At 42.3% G+C, this 23,640-nt stretch overlaps 1 protein-coding gene across 4 annotated transcripts in view; it reads right to left on the reverse strand.

Annotated features, from left to right (window-relative positions):
* DDX31 (DEAD-box helicase 31) overlaps positions 1–23,640 on the reverse strand; it is a 77,299-nt gene that overhangs the window by 47,117 nt on the left and 6,542 nt on the right. For all 4 annotated transcript variants that reach the window (XM_012457927.3, XM_064371713.1, XM_064371712.1 and 1 more), the window contains exons 2-13: positions 20,847–21,103; positions 20,669–20,744; positions 19,645–19,688; positions 18,148–18,218; positions 17,114–17,178; positions 10,158–10,202; positions 8,804–8,845; positions 7,965–8,029; positions 6,153–6,272; positions 5,914–6,020; positions 4,527–4,762; positions 3,597–3,773 (exon numbers count right to left, since the gene is read on the reverse strand). In XM_012457927.3, the coding sequence (XP_012313350.3) occupies positions 3,597–3,773; positions 4,527–4,762; positions 5,914–6,020; positions 6,153–6,272; positions 7,965–8,029; positions 8,804–8,845; positions 10,158–10,202; positions 17,114–17,178; positions 18,148–18,218; positions 19,645–19,688; positions 20,669–20,744; positions 20,847–21,103 (1,305 nt within the window). The remainder of the gene's footprint in view (positions 1–3,596; positions 3,774–4,526; positions 4,763–5,913; positions 6,021–6,152; positions 6,273–7,964; positions 8,030–8,803; positions 8,846–10,157; positions 10,203–17,113; positions 17,179–18,147; positions 18,219–19,644; positions 19,689–20,668; positions 20,745–20,846; positions 21,104–23,640) is intronic.

Raw genomic sequence — 23,640 nt, forward strand, 5'->3', positions numbered from 1 at the left:
AAATATCACTCAAGGCAAACCACCACTACCACTAGGGACACATCGATGTTTCCCAAGTCCTCCTTTTGTGCATAACATAACCAAATATTCAGCTTTCCAAAAAAATGGTATCCTACTACTTCTACTGTTAACATGCTCTTATATACCAACAGAATCTGAACATCTCTTCATGCCAGCAAGTATCCAAAGACCACATCATCCCTCATGGTGAAATAGTATTCAGCTAAATGGATGTACCATTATTTATGTGACCAACGTTGTATTACTGGCAATTAAGGTTATCTCTGATTTTTGTGTGTGTGTGTGACAGGGTCTCACTTTGTCACCCAGGCTCACTGTACAATCTCAGCTCACTGTAACCTCCACCTCCCAGGGTCAAGTGATCCTCCCACTTTGGCCTCCTGAGTAACGGGGACTACAGTAGGCATGCACCACTATGCCTGGCTAATTTTTGTATTTTCTGTAGAGATGAGGTTTTGCCACGTTGCCCAGGTTGGTCTCGAACTCCTGAGCTCAAGCACCTCACCAGCGTCAGCCTGCCAAAGTGCTAGGATTACAGGCGTGAGCCACCATGCCCTGCTGATATTTTAATGTTGCAATCAGTGCTGTGATAAACATCTCTGTAAATAAGTCACTGTGTACATTCTTAAGTACTCCCTTAGGTTAAATTCCTAGAAACACACTTGCTGAACCAAAAGGTGAGCATCCTAGAACGCTTTCAGTGGGAGCCTGCAAGCGCGCATTCAGTCATGTCACCTCTGTGTAGTTGGGAGTTGGTTACATTTACCCGTCGGCAACAAATACAAAAAGAGAACCAAGCTACTCAAAATCTGGAAAAAGGTAAAGTCTCTGCTGCTTTGGCACAGTCGCTATGCGCCGCGGCATGTCTTTCTGGTCTTTCATGTGCATAGATTTTGTCCGCAGCTGGAAGCCCCGGGCACACCTCACTTAGTACACCGGATAAAGACATACCGACAACAAACACTCATCAAGTGCTCACCATGTACCAGACCCTGGCGTAAGCACCTTACACATCTGCACTTCGCTAATCCTCGTAACATCCCTATGTGTAGGTACTATCATCACTCCCATTTTCCAGAAGGAAAAAACTGAGGCACAAATGGGTTAAGGAACTTGCCCAAAGGACATGCACCCATGGTAAAGGGCTGGAATGATACCGAACGCAGGGAGCTGTGTTCCAGAGTCAGTGCTCAGACCCTCAAAAGACAGATACATTCATTCAGTCTGCTGCATGGTCTTTATAAGGATCAGTTTTAATGGCTACATCGTAGACTCAAAATCAGAAAACATCAAAAAAGGTCATAAAAGCTTATGAAATACCTTGAAGACCAGATATGATGTATTCAAATTTGGGGTAAGAAAAAAAGCCTACCAAACTCTTGGACTTTCATCATGACTACCACACAAATAGTAACTTCTAACCACTGCTCTTCAACTTATGTAGAACCATGTCAACCAACGAAGGAGACCATTCCAAGGCCATGTAGGATAGCGGCCCGGAAGACGTAAGTGGGACTGTTTCAGCTTAGTCTAGAATAAAAAACTTACCCCAATACTTACAAAATAAAATACAGGGATACTATACCTCCTGTCTTCCACTGCAAAGGCTAAATACTTAATAAACAGACAGCATCAACAAAATTTAACAATTTTAAACTATAAAAAAAGAATTATTCCTGAAGGACAGAGAACAATAGCACTAACGGCACCTAACATTTACTGAGCACTTACTGTGGGCTGTGTACAGAGCTCTGTCTGCATTAATTCAGTCAACCCTAAAGGAAGTACAATTATCATCCCCATTTTAGAGACATGGAACTGAGTCACAGAGAGGTTAAATAGTTACCTGACGTCCCACAGTCAGCAAATGACAGCAGGACAAGAGCACAAGCAGTGTGCCCCAGAGGGCACAGCTACAAACAGCGTGCTAGACTACTCCCGTCACAACGCGAGATGAACATTACACTCTGTATATTGAAGCTATAGACTCTTGTGTGATCTATTACAGTAAATCCCTAGACCGTTCTGAGTCCACACCCAGCTCCCCACATCACCCTTGGATCGACGCTGCAGAACACCTCTAGCAAAAACAGACCCACAGGATTAGTAACAAAGCTTAAAACAAAAATAAAACACAAAACCATTAATGGTATTAAAAAAATAAAATAGGCCAGGCGTGGTGGCTCACGCCTGTAATCCCAGCACTTTGGGAGGCCGAGGCAGGTGGATCACGAGGTCAAGAGATCGAGACCATCCTGGTCAACATGGTGAAACCCCGTCTCTACTAAAAACACAAAAAATGAGCTGGGCATGGTGGCGTGTGCCTGTAATCCCAGCTACTCGGGAGGCTGAGGCAGGAGAATTGCCTGAACCCAGGAGGCGGAGGTTGCGGTGAGCCGAGATCGCGCCATTGCACTTCAGCCTGGGTAACGAGCAAAACTTCATCTCAAAAAAAATAAAATAAAATAAAATAAAATCAACAAGTCTGATTCAATCAGTGATCTGAAGGTAAAAACCAAGAGTTTACCTAACGCGCAAGGGCTGGAATATTCGGGAATTTCTATATCATCTTGTGGCAAATAACCTGTGTCCTTGAGTGACCTTGAGCAGGTTCGCTTTTCTGGGCCTCCTTTTACTTCATTATTCAAATAGAAGAGCAAAAGCAAAGAGGGGCTGGACTTATTTAAGAAGATGTCAAAGCTCTAGTGTCCCTTTCAGCTCTAGAAGTGTTATGATCTTTTAAGCTGGCTCAAGTCAAATCTCATTCTGATTTCCAGTTTTCGTTCTCACTTTCTAATTTTCAAAGCTGCCTGGTAACCTCTCCTCTAGGTCAAAATGGCTCCTCTTTCCGAGTCTCGCTTGTCCCTTCTTTCCCAATTCCAGTGAGCATATCTCACTCCCACACTCCACCCCGACTCCCTAACAAACAGCCCAGTTAAGAGCGGAGGAATGCGACTCACACAACTAAGTCCCTAAAATCGGGGAAATGTTGTACTCTTCTTCCTGAACAGAAATCTCACTCTGTGCCGAGAAAGAACTGGGAACCCGAAGCCCCTTTGGTTCACGGTACCCTCTCCCAACCAAAAGTGTTCAGAGTGCGGCGCTGCGTCTTGTTGACAATGACAGCAGCCGTGCTCAGCAGTACCATATGGGATCCACAATTTAGCTCCATTAATGCTCTTAATTTGAAGACATCAAGCCCTAATTACACACTGGGTACTAAAAAGGCAAAACCCTTCCCTGGTGCCAGCTACTTAGTGGTACTCTGTTGCCTTAACAGCTGGTTGAGGTAGATTCAGGCCAAGTCGGGGCCTGTGAGCTCTCTCGGGTGGAAGAGACCAGCTCCTGGAGCAAAAGCAAATGGGAACAATAGACTCCCCTTGCCCACATCAATCCTGCAGGGTGATCCCCTCGAGTTCCAGTGGGTCACCCATTTTCGTCTAATTCTTGACTTGCCCAGTGGAATGTGCAAGGGTCGTAGCCATTGCTGAGCCTAAAGAACGGGTTTGCTGGACTCAGGTCTGTCCCCATCTCCACGTGGGGCCACGTCACTCCACAGGGAGATCAGTGCTCACCTCCTGCTCCATGTTGCCATGCAGTCGTAGGAATTTTAATCGCGTGGAGGCAGATGGCAACTGCCCTGATGCCGGGGTCCCTGAGCTGCCCAGCAGGGTCTGCAGGAAGAGGCTGTAGTGGAACTCCACCAGCTCGCAACTTGAGAAAAAGACAACCATCTTCTGGTCTTTCTCAAACTACATCAACACAAAGGGAGGAAAAACCCACATATTTTAAGATTAGGTGACATTAAAATGAGTATTTCTCTAAACTTCATGGTCATGCTGATCCCTACTTGGAAACAAAGGTGATACCTTTGAATTATTTAAAAAAAAAATAAAAACAGCGATACTCCACTCTACAAAGAATGCGGGAGAGGAAAATGACATAGTGATCATTTCAAACAGCTTTTCCTTATCTGACAAAAATAAACACACTTTGGAGCGTAGCTATGCGGAGCTGCGTTCCTTTCACTCGTCCAGGGCTTGCCACACGCAACACGACCTGGCTGAGACCGCACATATGCAGAATATCCTGAAGCTTCACCCTTCAGCCCTTCCACTCACTATTTTCCTACATCTCAGAGAAAGTTATCACAGAAATCTAGTAAATAAATACACAAATGCCAGGATTCTTTGAGAAACATGAGCACAAGCCCCTAGGTCTGCCTCCCATCCAGCTGTTCCCACCACCTGTGATGTTCCTAATGTCACAGGAGAGATATGGAGGACAGATTTCAAGCTGAACATCATGGCTATTACTGACCTCTGATTCTTTACCATAACCCTAAAACCTGACTGAAAGGACGTACATCAAAGTCCACCTCTGGAACACAGAGATAAATTGGAAAACCTCTGATTCCTGGTGTCTCAACTCACTGCTACCTATGCTTAACACAAGAAAGCAGCCTTTCTTCCCGGGATCAAGTCGGCTCGAGCCCACAGTCCTACCTTGCATTTCTGAAGGATGAAGGCTGCTAGGCAGACAAGCCTCAGTTTGCTGGGAACCACAGTCACGTGCTGCTCGAGACTCTCTGGTATCGCAAAGCTGTCCAGCTCATCGCCAGCTGGTGGAGGACAGACCTCCTGGACCACTTTGTCCTTTGGGTTCAACTGGTCATGGCTCTCGTCCAGGACAGAAATACTGACTGGATCATGCAAACTGATATCAGCCAGCCGCGTTACACCTTGCATAAAATGAGAAGGGCAAAGCGGATGACAAATACACTGTAAAACTGGTCACAAAAGCGTACGCCCCACACAGCAGCCACCCATGTATGTTAGGAAAGTCCCCATGGGTATCGTCAAGTCCCAGCACTGATCTGCCCTAGTGCCAGTGTGTGTGTTGCAGGGAGATCTACCAATTTCTTTCCACAGCCTACCAACCAACCCATACTAACATTCCACAAACACTCACCTATAGAACAGCATCCAAAGAATAGCAACAGATACTGTGCCCACCCCTGCCTCCCATAAGGATTCTTTGGTCAAGTAAGTTATGGCAAACCTTGGATTTCAAAGGTTTCACAAAAGCTGCTTTGCTATAAGCAGCTCTCTCAGGGCCTTTATTGTGTTAATGTGCCCTGAAAATATCCAAGGGGGGGAATGTGGGGCATTTCTCAAACTTTTTTGACCACAGAATCCCTTTTTCACGAGCTATCCCTCCAAATCAATGTTACTTAGAACATGGAGAACAGTGAGGCGCCACATGAACGGCATCTGGTACATGCACATCGCCATGTGGCCTAGTAAACCAAAGAAACCAGACACGAACGTAAACACCGCACTGTTGGTCAGACGACTCACTGCGTAGGGCGATGCTGGTGAAATGACACAACTTTTCTAAGCCTACGTGTTCCCAATTACAGAAGAGAGCTAAGAATTTCCATCTCATATGGATGGAAGACAGAGAAGAGCTTTTTCAATAATACATTTTTTAAGTTCAATAGCTCTTTAGGAGGAAGAATGATTATATAAAAAGTGCACTCAGATAAGATGCCACCATCTTCAGTGCAAGGGCCCTGCTCTCTGTGGGCTGCAAGTGCAAAAAAAAGCCCATGAAACCACCAAGCCAACAGCAGCCAGCCTTTCCTCGTCCTCACCCCTGCCCTTTCTCCCTTGCCCCACACCCTGGGGCACATATCTGTCTCGGATGAGTGGAAGAGGGAAGCTGGGAGTGCAGAACACAGAGTTTCAGAGCCAGTCTTCAAAGGACGTCTCTCTCCCCGCCCCCACCTCCCCGAGGTTGAGAATCGCTGCAATAAACAACCGGGATTCAATCCAGGTCCTTCCTCTTCATTAAGAACAAAGAAGGCCCCATCACTTCTTTTCAACTCACCTTCTGTGAGTGTCGCTGATAGCAAGACATTCTGTCGTTTTTGGCATTCTGCATTTACAGCATTAAGTATCACTGTGATGTCCTTTTCAAAACCCAAATCCAGGATTCTGTGGTTGAAAGAAAAGAAATTTTTATCTCTATGAAGAGCAAATGTGGTCTAAGGGGCTAGAGAAGTCGCAACAAGGAGAGCAGAAGCAGCCCTTCTCTTCCACCTGTCATCATCCCGGGACGAGGCTCACCTGTCTGCTTCATCAAACACCAACCACCGCAGCCGACTAAAATGAATGTTCTTTGTGGATTTTATATGATCCACAAGACGTCCAGGAGTTGAGATAAGGATATTTATTCCTTTGCGGAGTCTGTTTAAAATTATATATCATAAAAGAAAGTAAATCAAACAAGCCTACACCAATAGAAAACACAGGAAAAAGGCAAGAGAGGCAGACTCATCTCATGCACGGCGCAAACATGCCACAGCCTGAAATCATGAAAAATACAGTGACAACTGCGTGGAAAACTGTGCTCGAGTCTTTCCCTCTACTGTGAAATGCGACTGTTAAGATCTGAAATTACGTTAAAATCACAAAACCTTAACTTTGAAAGGAATCGTAACTACATAAGCCAGTGCTCTTTATCTGATTCATAAATCCTTTCTAGAACCTTCCAAAGAGATTGTCATCTAGCCTGTTCTTGAAGGTTTTTGTGCCAGGGAATCTATCATCTGAGCAAGTTATCCCATGCCAATGTGCTCCAATTGCTAGGACACTTTTTTCTTATGCTAAACCCTTTATGTAACTTCCATACAACGGGGCTCAGCTTTGTCCCATGGGTTATATACAATAAATCTAATTTCTCATTCCCCAAACAACCATTTTCCTATTGTCCACAGTAATAAAAACCTCCAATTTTTAACACATTTTTTTTTCTTTGTAGAGACAGAGGTCTTGTTATGCTGCCCAAGCTGGTCTCAAACTCCTGGTCTTAAGTCATCCTCCTGTCTTGGCCTCCCAAAGGGCTGGGATTACAGGCATGAGCCACTGCACCCAGCCTAGTTGGGGATACTTTCCAGCTTTCCTTGCAGTTAAGTATAGTCATGTTTCTGTTTTAGCAATGGGATAAAAGGGTAAAAGGGAACATGTCAACCATACAAGCACCTTCAGAGGGAGCAGGTATGATCATCTCTCTATCTGCTGACAGGAAATTAGATGCAATGGCTGGAGTGCCTGCAACTATCTACGACTATGAGGTAACCTTAAAAATGGAATCCTTCCATAGTGGCACAAAAAGACAGAAAGAGCTAGCTTGAGCCCTGACACTGGAGCACCAGGCCAGCCTTGGACTGGCTCTGGTCAGATTTCCTAAACGTGAAAGAAAAATAAAACTTGTCTATTGTTTGTGCCACTGTTATTTGTTATTATTGTTATTATTTACAGCTGAGTTGAACCCTAACCAATGCTTTGAGGCTTTAGGTTTCATATTTACTCCTCAGTTATAGACTACATACATAATTACTGAGCACTAATTATTAAGCTGTAATACAATAAAAGTTGTTTCAAAAGAATGAAGACAATTTGAGATTTACTTGTTGCAACAGTTTTCAACTAACACCCATTGCAAATCCTAACAAAGGAATGAACATATTTGATCGTAAAAAGCAAGTCGCAAAGCATTATATAAGTGGAGGTCTTGTTTTTGTAAAAGCAAACAACGAAACCCCAAACTCTCAATGTACACAAAAGTGAGTCACACCCAGGTGGATGTATACTAAACCAGGGATGCTGTCGGGCATCTGGGAGGTGGGAGTTAAGAAGGTGACAGCACTGTTACTAGCAACATCAGAAGGAAACCTGTTTGTAGGTTTAATATTTTTAAAAAACAGCACCGTCTAGAGGTGACCACTCCCCACTGACTCAATCTGTCCCTGTGCACCGGGAGTAGGAAGCAGAGCCTGAGACAAAGCCCTCAGCAGGGTTAGAAGGACCCAGCCTTACCGAACAGGAAGGCAGGACAAAGAGATTCAAGAAGGAAATAACCAACAAACCTCTCCCTACCTGGCCTTTTCTGATTTTCTCTTCTCTCCACCCATTAACACTCCAGGCACAATCCAGGTGAATGGCTACAGAAAGACAGCAGACCAGAGTCAATGCAAAGCCCCCTTTACTAACATAAGACACTGATTCCAAATTCCCTTTCCTTAAAAAGGCATAAGAAAGAACTGAAGCTTCCCACTGTATAAGGTGTAATTGTGCAGACACAATCCTCAGGCATTGCCACACCCAAGTTCACTATTAGCAGTAACTTGAATTACAGGTCTATAACCAGCTTCTACCACAGTAAGAGAGAAATGTGAGCTTCTTAAATCATTCAAGTAGCTTCCCTGTCTTTCCCCACAGAGCCTGAATTGAAAACACATTTCGGCAAATCAATTGCCTTTTTGGGGGTTAAGATAAAACCCAAGCAACACCCTTCCCTACTCTCCACTCCTAATAAAAGGAAGGATGGATCAATTCATGATGTAGTTTGGTGAGCTGGCAGACTTTCACCTGCAGCCTTCACTCTCCTTTCTTAAACAAACCCTACTTGCAGCTTTCTAAGTTGCTTTCCACTGGACTGCCGTCAGGTTGTACCTACGAATTTCTGTATGTGGCTTGCTAGTGACTACGATGAACGAATTGCAGGACTTTATGCACCAGGAATCACTGAGAATCCAGCTAAGCTAGTCATTGGCAGCTTTAGATCAGTAAAAACCTATAAACTACCTAGAGAAAGCAGAGATATCCAGGCAAAAGGAAATGATTCTTCTCTCTCTGAAAATAAAGAATAAACCGTGGTATGTTAAATCCTTCCTCAAAGTCAGAAAGCAACATAAAAGGCTCATGGTTTGCCTTACCTTAAGCAGTTTCTGGACTGTGTCAAAGCTTTGTAGAGCCAGCTGCAAAAATTTTAAAAGTTAGAGATGATGAACAGGATCCCTTTTTTTCTTTCTTTCTTTTTTTTTTTTTTTTTTAAAGACAATGTAATGTGATTAGGATCCAAACGTGGACCTCAAGTTAAGATTTAAGAAGAAAAAAAATCCTACACACAGAATCTACTCTGAAAATACACCTTGTTCTTAGACTGGTTCTGCAACCTGTCAGTTTGGGAAGAGGGTAAAGACACCACGTCTAAACCCTGGAAATACACAAAAATAGTGTTTTGTGCTCCCTCTGCTGGCTCAAATTCCCAGAGTGCGACACAGAGAAGTTGAAGTCTGTGGTGCACAAAAATGTAAGGGGATGAAACAAAGTGACCTGAATTTGACTCTCCTTAGAAAGAGAAAGAATACAGTATGTATGCAGGGTAAACCAGATAGTGGTTCAAAATGCTAGCCTCTGGGAACTTCACTCTAAAGGTGCAAGGACCGTACTCTAAAACTGTGCCAGGGTATCTGAAGACTGGGAGATGGTCACTCCTCAACTTCCTATCAATAAAACAAAAGCAAACCAACAAGTCCATTAGAGAACAAAGCAAGTGAAAACTAAAGTCGGTTACAACTATTAAGGACCTTCAATGCCTCATACAGAATCCTGTTCTCAAAGGATGTATATACAGTTTCCACATATTTAGTATTCATGAAGCATCCTAGGGAAGTAGCAACTTTGCTGCTATAAAAATTTTAATAGCTTCTGTGCCTGCGCCTTCATTGGACTGAGCTGAGACAGGGCACTGCAGGCTGTCTAAAAGGCTGACTTCAAATCTCCATTTCTGTGATCAATTCTCTGTAAGGAAGTGATTAGCATTTGATATAGAAACCAGATACCCTAATCTGAAGTTGTCTCTGCAGGCAAATAAAATAGATCAGATAGAAGAGATTTCCACCAAGAAAGAAGAATTATATTGAAAAGTTTAAGGTTTTTTTTTTGGTAGCAGTAGCTTCTTAAAAAAAATAAAGGTTCATTTTCAGAGCCAACTGCTTTTGGTTTTGAATTCAGTTGCAAAATTTTTCTTTTTTTTAGCAACTGAACTCAAAACACTATTAAACAGACATTTAATAGTGTCATTAGTTTCTAGACAAAAAGAAAATACTTTTCCATACTTATGATTCTCAGAGACTACTTGAATTTTTCTCCTTGACAAGAACCAGAAGGATGGTTTCCAGGCAAATGGAACTGGTGTGCAGTGGTTTGTGCAGTAGGAAGAAAAATTCAACAGGACATCAGTGAAAACATGTGCTTAAAACCTGCCCCGAAAGGGAGCCTGCTTACCTCTCTCGTTGGCACGAGCACCAAGACATAGGGGCCATCACTGCGCTGTTGACAGAAAGAAAAGAAATGCTATGAGCAGGATAAACAAAGGCAGACTCCAAATGGACAGGACACAGGGGTAGCTGGTTGTAGAACATCAGAAGCAATCTCAGCAAAGAAAGGGACAAGATAAGGATGCCCACTGATGTGGTTTGACTGTGCCTCCACCCAAATCTCAACTTGAATTGTATCTCTCAGAATTCCCACACTGTGGGAAGGACCCAAGGGGAGGTAATTAAATCATGGGGGCCAGTCTTTCCCGCTTTTCTTATGATTAAGTCTCACAAGATCTGATGGGTTTATCAGGGGTTTCTGCTTTTGCTTCTTCCTCATTCTCTCTTGCTGCCACCATGTAAGACATGCCTTTCACCCTGTGCCATGATTATGAGACCTTCCCAGCCATGTGGAACTGTAAGTCAAATTAAACCTCCTTTTCTTTCCAGTCTTGGGTATGTTTTTATCAGCAGCATAAAAATAGACTAATATACCCACTAACCCTATCATTCTAGAATACTGTTCTAGAGGTCCTGGCCCATACAATCAGACAAGAGAAAAAAATATGATATATAAAATTAGAAAGTAGGAGACAAAATTAGAAAACAACAACAACAACCCGTAAGAGAATTAACTAAAAATCTATTACAAACAAGATAATTTTGTCAAGTAGCTGAGTGCAAAATTAATATATAAAAATCAATAGCCGGCCAGGCACAGTGATTCATGCCTGTAATTCCAGCACTTTGGGAGGCCGAGGCAGGTGGATCACCTGGGGTCAGGAGTTTAAGACCAGCCTGGCCAACATGGTAAAAACCCGTCTCTACTAAAAATACAAAAATTAGCTGGGCATGGTGGCAGGTACCTGTAATCTCAGCTATTTGGAAGGCTGAGGCACGCGAATCGCTTGAACCGGGAGGCGCAGGTTGCAATGAGCCAAGATTGCGCCATTGCACTCCAGCCTGAGCGACAAGAGTAAAACTCCTTCTCAATAAGAAAAAAAAAAATCAATAGCCTTCCAATATAAAAAGTTAAGAAATACAATGAAAGGAAAAAATATCACACTTATAATAGCAATAAAAAAGATAAAAATAAGCTTAGCAAAAAAATACACAAAATCTATATGAAGAAAATTTTAAAACACTTCTGAGGGGCATAAAGTAAATTTTGAATAAACGAAAAGATACATCCTATTTCTGGAAAAGAAGATGCAACAGTACATACATATAAGCTAATTCTCTCTAAATCACTTCATAAATGTAATGTAATTCTAACAAAAATGCCACAAATATGTGTATATATAAAATAACATAACCAGACAACCTGATTTGAAAGTTCATATGGAAAAATAAATGTACAAAAATAACCAAGACATTTATGAAAAATGTATCAGATGTTAAAATAATTTAAAGCCACACAATTACAAATAATGATACTGGCACATGAGCAGAGATTGTAACAGCAAAAAAAGTTGAAAATAGAATCAAATAGATACCAAAATTTAGAAAATAATATAAGGGCCATTTTATATCAGCAAGAAAACGATGATTTAATTCCAAAGTCCTGTGAGAAAAAAATAAAGTCAGGAAAAAAAAGCTGGAATTAAGTTGTCCCTTTAACAGACATAAAACTCAGAAATCTTAAAAGAAAACACCAATAAGTTTTATTACCTAAAATTTTTAAATTTCAGAATGGAAAAATGATACCTAAACAAAACCAAGGGTCAAATGATAACCCAGGAGGAAGATATGCCACAACTGAGAGAAAGAGCTAATTTCCTTAATTTATGTATTTTTAAAAGCCCTGGGTTTTTTTGTTTTTGTTTTTGTTTTTTTTTTTGAGACAGAGTCTTGCTTTGTTGCCAGGCTGGAGGGCAGCGGCACAATCTCGGCTCGCTGCAACCTCCGCCTGCCGGGTTCAAGTGATTCTCTTGCCCTAGCCTCCCAAGTAGCTGGGACTACACGTACACACCACAGTTCTCAGCTAATTTTTGTATTTTTAGTAGTGACCAGGTTTCACCATATTAGTCAGGCTGGTCTCGAACTTCTGACCTCAAGTGATCCACCCACCTCGGCCTCCCAAAGTGCTGGGACTACAGGCATCAGCCACCACACCCAGCCCTTTATTCATTTTTTTATTTGAATTGGGTTTGTTTTTTTGAGATGAAGTCTTGCTCTATGACCCAGGCTGGAGTGCAATGGCATGATCTTGGCTCACTGCAACCTTCACCTCCTGGGTTCAAGTGATTCTCCTGTCTCAGTCTCCCTCGTAATAAGATTACAGGCGTGTGCCACCACACCTGGCTAATTTTTTTGTATTTTTGTAGAGACAGGTTTCACCGTGTTGGCCAGGCTGGTTTCGAACTCCTGACCTCATGTGACCCACCTGTCTTGGCCTCCCAAAGTGCTGGGATTACAGGCGTGAGCCACTGCACTCAACCTCTTCTTCCTTTTTTCCTCCCTTCCATACACCCGGGTGTGGTGGCACACGCCTGTAATCCCAGCTACTTGGGAGGCTGAAGCAGGAAAATCACTTGAACCTGGGAGGCAGCGGTTTCAGTGAGCTGATATCATGCCATTGCACTCCAGCCTGGGCAACATAGCAAGACTCCATCTCAAAAAAAAAAAGAAGAAACCGAATGCAGCTGAGAGCATTGGGAGGGCGTGGGGAAGCTGGGCCTTCTCCATCGCTGCAGGAGTGCACACTGGCATATTCCCTTTCAAGTTTAATTTTGGCATAATTATCTACTAAAATAAAAATGCAAATTCCACTTACAGAAATTTCTCCTACAGAGCATATATGTGCGTAATGAGGTTGTGGAATATTTTCAGACTGTAGAGTATTTATAGTGGCTGGTGTGTAGCAAAATACTGAACATAATATAAATTCCACCAACCAATATGAGAATGAATCAGTAATTCACAGTACATACATACAGTGAAATGCTAGGCAATCATCAAAAAGAACAAGGCAGCCCAGTATGGTGCCAACTAAGGAGCCCAAAACACATCAAAAGAACCAAAGCAAGGCACAGAACATCCTGCATAACAAAGCAATTACACGTGTATCAAACTGAGCCAAATAGAAAAACAAACAAAAAAACTTCACAAAGTGGTAAGAGGAATTATGCATACTCATGTTTGCTTGATATGCACAGAATTTCCCTGGGAGGATACACAAGACACTGGTAATAACCACCATGGCATCTTGAGAAGCAAACTGTGCCACTAGGGGAAAGTGGGAGTAGAACAACTTTACTTTTCACTATATATATTTTTAGCACTCTTCGAAATTTTTAAAACATATATGGTACATTATATCTAAAAAGTCTTAATAAAAAAAAAGAAACCAAAGTAATCTGAAAAAAGCCTCTAAGCCAATAGTGCCTTTCACATTAAAAGTGCTTAAAGACACCAAATGAATGAATCAAAACAACGTTAGTGCCAAAGCTAAGCCCAGAGTTAACAGCAAATTCAATTACAAGTATGGTTTTTGTGTTTTGCATGAAACATTTACCCATTAAGAAGAAAAGGATTTGGAATTCAAACCAGAGCCGTCTGTACTCAACATCGACTTTGAGACTACACTGAACGCGAGCCAGGAATGGTAAATATGCTAGTACAACAGAAGCATGTGCCACTGCGTGACGTTAGGAGATTCTGACATTTCAAAAGGTGTTTCTACATAGAGAAGAAGAAAGAAAAATCAGTTCCTCACAGGGCACAAGTAAGTGAGAGAGGATGGATACGATGTTAAAAAAAAAAAATCAGAGCCAAAATAACTGAAGAGTGTGAACACAGAAAAACAGTCCATTCTCATGCTATCACCAAAGTAATTTAAGAATCTGTTGGGTGCCTTCAATTTGCTGTGCCCTCCAGATAAGTTTTTTACAGGTCAAATCATTTTACAATGAACTCCAAGGGACTATATTGAGTATTACTTGAAATAAGTGAATTAAATTGAGGCTTGGAAAACTGTGTTTCCACCGAATATTCCAGTCTTCAATAGAATGACCTATTCGTGATTTTTAAAAAAATACTGCAGCAAATATAAAATGACATGGCTTATTAACGGTTCTGAATATAACCAATCAAATCATTGCCCCTCCACGTAGCCACATGACCACGCTGCTGATGATGGCCAAAGCATGATGTCACCAGGCACTGGATGTCAGGTCTCAACACTGCATATGCATTAGCTCAACCTCGATCCCAGCCCTTGGAGACAGGCACTGCTACTGTCCCTGTGCCACAGACAAAGACACTGAGGCACAGAGGATGCAACAATTTGCCTGAAGTTACCCTGAGACCCAGGATCGAGCAGAGCTGCCCACCACGCCATCCCCTCGATGTGTATGTCATCAAATCTCCCTCATCCTGCAGTCACGGATCTATGAAATCAGAGTTGGGTTAGAACTGTATAAGCCATTCCAGCTCAAATAGTCCAAATTCTCCAACCAGTATAAAGAAAAAACTCTCCACTGGCAAGACGTTCTCCTGGACTATGTAAGTAGATGAGACTTACTACATGATTACAGAAAATTTACATTTATTCTTCTCTACGTGCCAGGGTCAATGCTTCACACAAATTCAAGTAACAAGGCAAGAATATTTGCTCAAGTTTACAAATAGTAATTGAAAAAATATCATTTTTTTAATGGCTACACTGAGTTCCATCTCTGGATGATTTTGTAGGGTTTCTTTAACCGATTAAAAATAATTCTTAGCCTATTCATTTTGAATGAATTCAGGCTTATAATTTCAGACTTACAAAAACTTTGCATGGGCTGGGTGCAGTGGCTCACGCCTGTAATCCCAGCACTTTCAGAGGCCAAGGCGGATCACTTACGGCCAGGAGTTCGAGACTAGCCTGGTCAACATAGTGAAACCCTGTCTTTACTAAAAATACAAAAATTAGCTGGCTGTGGGTGGCAGGCACCTGTAATCCCAGCTACTCAGGAGGCTGAGGCAGAAGAATCACTTGAATCTGGGAGCTGGAGGTTACAGTGAGCTGAGATGGTGACAGAGCGAAACTCCATCTCAACAACCACAAAAAATTTGCAAAAAAAGTATAAGGAGTTTTCATACACCCTTCTCTCAGTTTCTCCATATGTATTATCAATTACCAAAACCATAGTATAATTATCAAAACTGGGAAGTTAACACTAATTCAATACTATTGATTAATCTACTGACCTTATTCAAATTTCATCAATTGACCTGTTAATGTCCTATCTCCAAACTAGGATCCAATCCAGGACTACATGTTGTATTTTGTTGCCATGTCCCTTTAATCTGGGTAGTTCTTTAGTATTTGTCTTTTATAACCGTTAACACTTTCCGAAAATACTGGCCAGTTATTTTGTAGAATGTCCCTTGATTTGGGTTTGTCTGGCATTTCCTCAAGATCAAATTCAGGTTATGCATTTTTGGCAAGAAGGGATGTGTCCTCCACAGTACATTGTATCAGGAGGCACATGAGGTCACAATTTCTCATTACTCGTGATGCATATTGATCATTTGGTTAAGGTGGTGACTGCTAGGCTTCCTGACTGGAAAGTTACCGCTTTTCCCTTTGTAATTAAAAAGTATCTTGTGTAGGGATACTTTCAGACTATGTAAATAACCACTTCTCTCCTCCCACCTCCCAACACACCGTCATCCACTCATTTTAGTATCTATGATAACTCATGCCTGAAACAATTGACTGTGGCATTTGCCAAACGGTGACTTCCTACTTCTATCATTTCTACATTTATTAGAATTCTACCTTCTTCCTCATTTATTATCAGTTTGGACTCATAGATATTTTGTTTTAGTTTACGGACTGCAATACAACACAATTATTATTTAGTCACTCAAATATCAGGTAGGCTAGATACACCATTAATTCTGCATATCCAAACTGAGAAAAACAGTAATCGATTAACTTCTGTCTGTTTTTTGCACTCCCCTCACTTTCTATTTCCACTCTTAACACTTCCTCTCAGTTGAGAATAATGAGGGCTCTATTTGTGGGATCCTGGGCTGGTGTTTGAAATGAAGCCTCTGCCCAGGGTCACAGCAGTTAACTGGCCTCCTAGGGAATGCAATCCAGGCACTAACTTAACATGTTTCACAACTAAAGATAAATTCTGGATAATCTCAAAAATGAAGCAGCCCAACTTGCCATAATATTAATATTTCAGCTAAATGGGTGCTTATTTTCATATTTACTGTTCAAGAGAAACCACTGTTTTAAATATGAAGTTCAGCCTTCTTGGTCAAAAGTAAATACCACATTGGAACTTAGGATAGGTTAAAATGTAATGCTTTATAGACAACACAGACTCGAGCATAAATGGATAGCTGAAAAATCAAATCACCTTCAGACTTTGAGTGATCATTCTGGTCCCATGTTAGTACTGTGGAAAACACAGACACTAGTCCCTATTACAGCACAGGAGCCAGTAATTAGCCTTCACTGTGTCTTCACACAGAGTAAGGAGTTTGGTCTCTGCAGCCAAAGAGAACGGAGGTAGAAATCTAGTTTCACCACTCCTTGTTGCATGGCCTTGGTTATTTAACTTTCCTAAGCCTCTGTATTTCTTGTAAAATCTGGATCACAGTAATACCTATAACGCGGTGGGGGAGGGAGCAGTGAAAGATTTAAGAAGGTAACACATGCAAGTATCACGTCTGACACAGGGAGCATTTTACAAAGCATTTTACTGTTACACTTACTATGACAACTGTGAAGTGTATTTATTCTACTCTAGGCATAGTCTCTAGATACAACACATTTATGTAATAAATAAATTAAAAGGAGGTGAAAAAATACTAAGTGAAAACAGATCCTTTTAGTCCTTGTATTTCTGTTATGGTTCAGTTTGACGGCTGCTTATGCACTAAGAGCAGTGACAGAAAAATACATTTTGTACACACCTGTATTTTTGACTTCATTGCTTGAAGGGACTGGACCACAGGGATGCAATAGGCAAGAGTTTTACCTTTCAAAAAAAAAGCAAAAGCAGTTAAAAATCACACACGCTACAGATGTAAGAAAAGCAAAGAATGCAGAGCAAACGGGCTCCGCTATCTTCCAGTGGGACTAAAGTCAGGGGAAAGGGAAGCTGCTCATTATACATCCCAGAGAGCTGAAAAGAACTTCCTTCCCCTGTCTGCCACAAATCCCAGTTTTGCTTTGTAAAATCAGTACTTCTAAAAACTAGAAGCCTCAGTTCCTTTATTCATCTAACGAGAGAGACTGATACATCTCCCAAATTACACAGAAACTCAACTTGATGGCTGTCTGTAGGAGCCAGAAAATTCCTCCTCTGAAGTCCTCCCTACCCTCTCAGTTGAGCTTCAGTGGTCAATTACATCTCCTCTGCAGTGCTGACGTGATTGGGAGCCAGTCTGTACCCTAGAGCTAATTTCTAATGACGGAAAAACCAACAGATGGCAAAAACTTTAGGTCTCCAGCCTTCTGAATGGTGGCCGAGCTGGTGGGAGTAAAGGATAGCTGACCAGCCGAGGGCACACAAGGGTCAAAACAACAAGTCCAGACTGGCCTGGAACACGCAGAAACAGCGTTCCGTCCTTGAGCACAACTGGCATCTGATCAGCGTGTTTTTAATCCCTCTGTGTTTAATACCAGCAGAAAACATTCATTCTCCACTAGAGAATGGGCAGCTCTGGCCAGAGTGTGGGACCTGGTAAAGCCCCGAAATAGGCACTGAGGAAATTATAGCCGAACTTGACTTCTGCCCAATCATTCCTCATTGTGACACCATCAACTGCCCCTTCCTTTCATTATGTGAACATGTTCAGGGCTCTAATCAAAAGCAAGCATGGTCTCCCTTCCCCAAATGAAACAAAATTGCCGCCACCACCAACCCAGACACCTCACGGCAAAACCTACTGTAGGACCATGGGCCTGAGCAGAGGAAAAAGGGCAGAGATGAAATGAGACTAACCTGAGCCTGTCTGGGATCTCACGAGAGCATCTCTCCCTTCCAGCAACACAGGAATACTTTGCTTCTGAACACTGGGCCACCCGGAAAAAAGAACACACCTTATCTATATTATCCAGTTACAGACAGAAATGCAGGACACATAAAAGGCAACTGCCCACACTAGGATTCATCTAGACGGCCACCTTAGAAGTTATTGAAGCATTCAAAAAAAGGTACGAAGAAACTTTTGATGACTAGAAAGCTCAAATCCTAGTTACATTTCTGGAACTTAGCCTGAAAATGGTGAGGAAAGCCAGAGACTGGTCATTCTATTAAACTAATTCTTTTCAAAATGGAACTGGTGGCCAGGCAGGGTGGCTCACACCTGTAATCCCTGAATTTTGGGAGGCCGAGGCGGGTAGATCACCTCAGGTCAGGAGCTTGAGACCAGCCTGGCCAATACGAAGAAACCCTGTCTGTACTAAAAATATTAAAAAAATAGCTAGGCGTGGTGGCACACGCCTATAATCCCAACTACATGGGAGGCTGAGGCAGGAGAACTGCTTGAACCTGGGAGGCAGAGGTTGCAGTGAGCCAAGATCACGCCACTGCACTCCAGTCTGGGCAACGAGAGCAAAACTCCATCTCAAAAAAAAAAAAAAGGAACAGGCATGATGACAAATCAGAGTTCCCACAAAGTGTATCACACACTCTCTTGCTATCACTAACAGAAATATGAAACACAATGGACAGGTTTCCACGCAGGATAGCAGGAGGAAGCTCGCCAGCAGCTCTCTGGATTCTCCAGGAAAAGGTTACGGACATGCTGAGATGTGTGCCTACACGTGTATTTTAAACCAAGAACCAAAACAGACACAAAAATCACTTAAATTTGGTTGATCAAACAAACAAAAAACTCATGGGGAGGCTCCTTAAGTCTTTAATATTTTTATTAATTTTTACTAAAGTAAAAGATCATTATTAAAATGCACAGAATCTGTCTCAAAAAAAAAAAATGCACAGAAGCACAAATACTCAAAACAAGGAAGCTTATCTCCCCCACACCTTTCACTTCTTTATTTTCCAGGAGTCATTCCCTATAGCAAACACTGAAAACATTTTTTCAGTATCCCATTCTATCCAATGGAATGTTTACTCTTGACCTTTTGGTTGACCCTAATTCTTACTACTAAGAAATGACATGGTCGCATTCTATATTTTGGCCAAATTCTTTTCAGGGAAGCACAGAAAACAGTGGAGCTCATGCAGCCCACCTTCTGGATAAGACATCTCTTGCAATTTAGAGCCAAGGGCAGAACTGGATGGAAAGCCGGTCTTTGCATTTAACAGGCGGAGAGAATGAGTAGCTAAGTGAGATGACAACCCTTTATGGTCAATAACCTGGCACTTGCTGTTTTCTAACACCAAGACACAAATTTGGTCTGCCTTGCGCAGACATGTTTCATCTGGTTAAACCCACTTAAAGCCTAAGAAATCAAGTTAGCATGAAGTTCTTACCTGGTCATACTAGACATTTTTAAGACCGTATTTATTGTGGAAATCTAAGAGAGAAGAAAAAACTTTAATATTTTGATACAAAATATTTACTGGAAATTACACAAAAAGGAGAAACAAAAAAGAGATGACATTGACTACTATGATCAAATTAAGTTCCTCCACCCAGGTAGTGCTCTCTACTTGGGGTGATTCTGCCACCCTCCCTAACTCCCTGGGGACACGGGCAATGTCTGGAAAAATTCTGCTTGCCATAACCAGGGGAGGGGGGCACTACTGGCATCTAGTGGGTAGAGGCCGGGGATGCTGCTAAACATCCTACAATGCACAGGACAGTCCCCAAAACTAAGAGTGACCTAGTCTAGAATGTCCACAGCACCAAGTCTGAGAAACCCTCTTCTACCCGCAGGTGAGAAACAAGCTTAGGTAACCCACCCATGAAGGGGCGGGCTGAGGAAACCAAGCCTGCCTACAAGTTAATATATATATGTATATATACATCGTTTTTTACTCATGAGTCTGAAGAACTCACTTTTTTCCTTTAAAGTGTCTGTGTGTTTGTAGAACACACACTAAAATACTCTTCTTCCCCCACTTCCCTAAAACTGTAGATGTCCCTTAACAGCAAGATGCCAGCACAGTTCCCTCTCCTATGGTCACTGTGACATCTGCCACCACAAATGGCTTCACCACTACAGCTATCCAGTAAACAGGAAGCTGTTTAAAGTTTAGCAAGTGACGTCCTGATCCTAAATTGTATCAGCCAAGGAAAGTCTTCGGTACCAAAAAAAAATAAAAAATAAAAAAAACCGGAGGTGGGGCCGGTGGGGGCCAGAAAGCAGTCAACAGTAAACTAAGCACCCCTGAACTGCCCTAAAAGAGTATCGTATCAATCTGAGTTCATTCAGGTAACTCGGAGCAGAAACAAACTGTCTCCGATTTCTCTTCCTAGAACTGCCATTTCACAGACCTTCTGAACAAACACACCAAAAAAACTGACCCACAAAACACTGAAAGGTGCACTTACTAAATGTGGGTGGAGGCCCAGTTCATGAAAAGGAGCTGAAGTAAACACTTTTTCTTGCACCTGCTTTACTACAGATCTGCAAATGATGAACAAAAACCCAGGCATCAGTTCCAACAGGAACAAAGAACAGGCAGAGCAGATTCTTTTTTTTCCTGCGGGGCGTCTGCCCTGGACATACCTGTGAAGTTCTGGAATGTCAGGGTTGTTTTTAAACAGTGATGAAGTCTTAACGCACGGTCTCTCCCCTTGGTTTCCATCACTTGTGCTGACCGAATGCTTCTTCGCAGAAAATGCTTTCTGTGTGTTCCCCTCAAAAGTCCTTTGAGTTTCTTTAACGCTAGTTTTCTTGGCTGGGAGAAATGAAGTTTCGTTCCTCCGTTTCACTGGGGGAGCCTCACTGGACGCTTGGTATTTTCTTTTCGTAGCGTTTGCTTGCTGCGTTGTTCCCAGAAGGAAAGATCAACAAGAGATGCATTAGTCCATGAAGACAGAGCTCGGAGTGAAGCCTGACTGCCCACAGAATTGCATCTCTCCCTGCAGAGATCATTATGCCCCATATGTCAAGCAACAGTTTAGGGTTTGCAACCAGACTCTTGGACTCAGCTTTTTCCAAAAAGTATAAAAAAAAAAGGAAGAAGAAAAAAGAAAAAAAATTTCAGCTCACACATCTACCAGACCTCACCATCCATCTTCACTGTTAAATCAATCAAGATGAGGGTAAGGATCAAGAAGAAACATTTTTCCAGTTGAATGTTAGCTAACGGAGTCTGTTTTAAGGGAAGCAAGAATGTACCTTGTGAAGGGTGTGTCAATCCATATTCGTAGGAATCCATTTACCCAAAGAGAAAAGCAGGGCAGGGGAAAATGAATCTCCTCTCCACCAACAAAGCACACTGGAGACCGCGCAGGAGAGGACAAGCGGGATGCGCCGCGGAAACCTTCATTCCCATTCTACCCCAGTGCTTGGGTCTGTCATTCTCTCCTCTCAAGCTGCTCCTCCAGATTCAGATGGTCTGGAGAAAATTCCTACTCTGTTCCCACTCCAAATGAGAATGCTGCTCCATCCATCACCTCTATCACAATTACTTCCTACCTTCCTTGCCTTTCAAGTCTCTGAGTCCCTGCCTGATTGTCGATTACAGGCTACACAGCACTAGGAATCTCTGGCCTGTTGCTTCTTATTTCCATTATGTGAATGTGGTTAAATGCATGATGTCCAAACTTCCCCTAGGAGAAGAAACATCCAAATCCTCTATTTTCTTTGGCCTTCTTTTCTGATTTACAAATGAATATAAAAGCATCCCTTGAGTAGCCAGTGCTTGTTATTCTGGAGCTTTGGGCTCTCTCAGAATATGTTATTTTCCTCTTTGTTTGAAATAATGACTTGGTTTTACATGTCAGCTTTCCTTAGCCATGACCCTCGGCTTCAGACTAACCCACCAATAACAACAGTTCTTTGTTCCATAAGGATTCCTTTACCTAAGTAATTAAATACAACTTCAAACATTTAATATTAATAAAGTAAAAACTGACATATTCCATCTTACAAATTTATTTTTACAAAGTCCCAAGTTTAGGAATTTTCAGATTACAGAAAGAGATGACATCAAGTTTCAGGTTTGTTGAACCATTCGCAAGACAGTATGAAATGTGCAGACTTCACCTGATTTACAGACTCAGGACTCTTGGAGCACAAAAATTCCTAGGCCACTCCTACCATGCACGCAATTCCTATGACAGGTCCTGGGCAGGTGGACTTGCAGCCTCTCCCTGCACACCTCTGGCATTCCATGAGGTAGCCCATTCTGTTCATGACCAATTCTAGGAATTAGGAAGCTATTTCTGACATTTACGCAAGATCCACATCCTTCAGACCTATGTCTGAGGTATACTTTCTGCAGCAACACCAAACAAGCTTACTTCCTCTTACACCTAACATTTCTTCTTATATCACATACCTCTCTTTTCTTTCTTCTTTGGACACAATATTTCAAATAGGACACAAAGTTTAGATCCCTTATTATCTTGGTCACCCTTTATTCCTATGTCAACGTCTCCTTAAAAACAAGTACTCAGAGTTAAAACACATTAGGTTTTCCATTGCTTTTAAGCTAAAATAAAAAATATGTAATATTGTCAGGTGCCATGGCTCATGCCTGTAATCCCAGCACTTTGTGAGGCTGAGGTCAGCTGACTGCTTGAGGCCAGGAGTTCAAGACCAGCCCAGGCAACATAGTGAAACTTGGTGTCTACACAAAAATACAAAAATTAGCTGGGCATGGCGGTGCATATTAGTCTCAGCTACTTGAGAGGCTAACTTGGGGGGAATCACCTGAGCCCAGGAGGTCAAGGTTGTATTGAGCCATGATGATGCCGTGATGCCACTGCTCTCCAGCCTAGGCAACAAGTAAGACCCTGGCTCAAATTTTTTTTAAAAAAGTCTGTAATATGATCTACAAGCCCTCTAGAATCTGACCACTTCCCATCTCACCAGCTTCAGCTCTGCTCTCTGCCACTCTGGTCTTCCTGAAATCCCTAGAATGTACTGTTCCTTCTACTTCCTTTGCACATGCCACTCCCACACCCAGGACTCCACTCTGCCCCCTGGATGGCACCCCATCTCGTCCTTCAGATGGAGGCTCACCAACTCCTTCCTCAGAAGAGCCTTTCCTCACCTCTCTTCACCCAGTCAAGCCAAGATGCCCTGTTCTTGGCTCTCCTGGCACCCTTATTCTTCTCCATGGCATTTGGTAAAATAATAAGCATAGCATGGAGCTCACTGCTTCATGTCTGTCTTTCCCATCGGATTGTAAGCGCCACAAGAAAGGGACCAGTCTGTCCTACATAGCACGGTATCCCCTGTACAGGCCCAGTGTGGCAGAATAAGCACTCAACAAATACTTGTAAGGTGAATGAGTAACACACATGGAATTATCCCTTCCCACCAGCTGGATACAATTTAACTATTCCCG

Source organism: Aotus nancymaae, unplaced genomic scaffold (assembly GCF_030222135.1).
Source record: "Aotus nancymaae isolate 86718 unplaced genomic scaffold, 86718_ANA_hifiasm-v0.15.2.pri h1tg000158l, whole genome shotgun sequence".
Classification (NCBI taxonomy): domain Eukaryota; kingdom Metazoa; phylum Chordata; class Mammalia; order Primates; family Aotidae; genus Aotus; species Aotus nancymaae.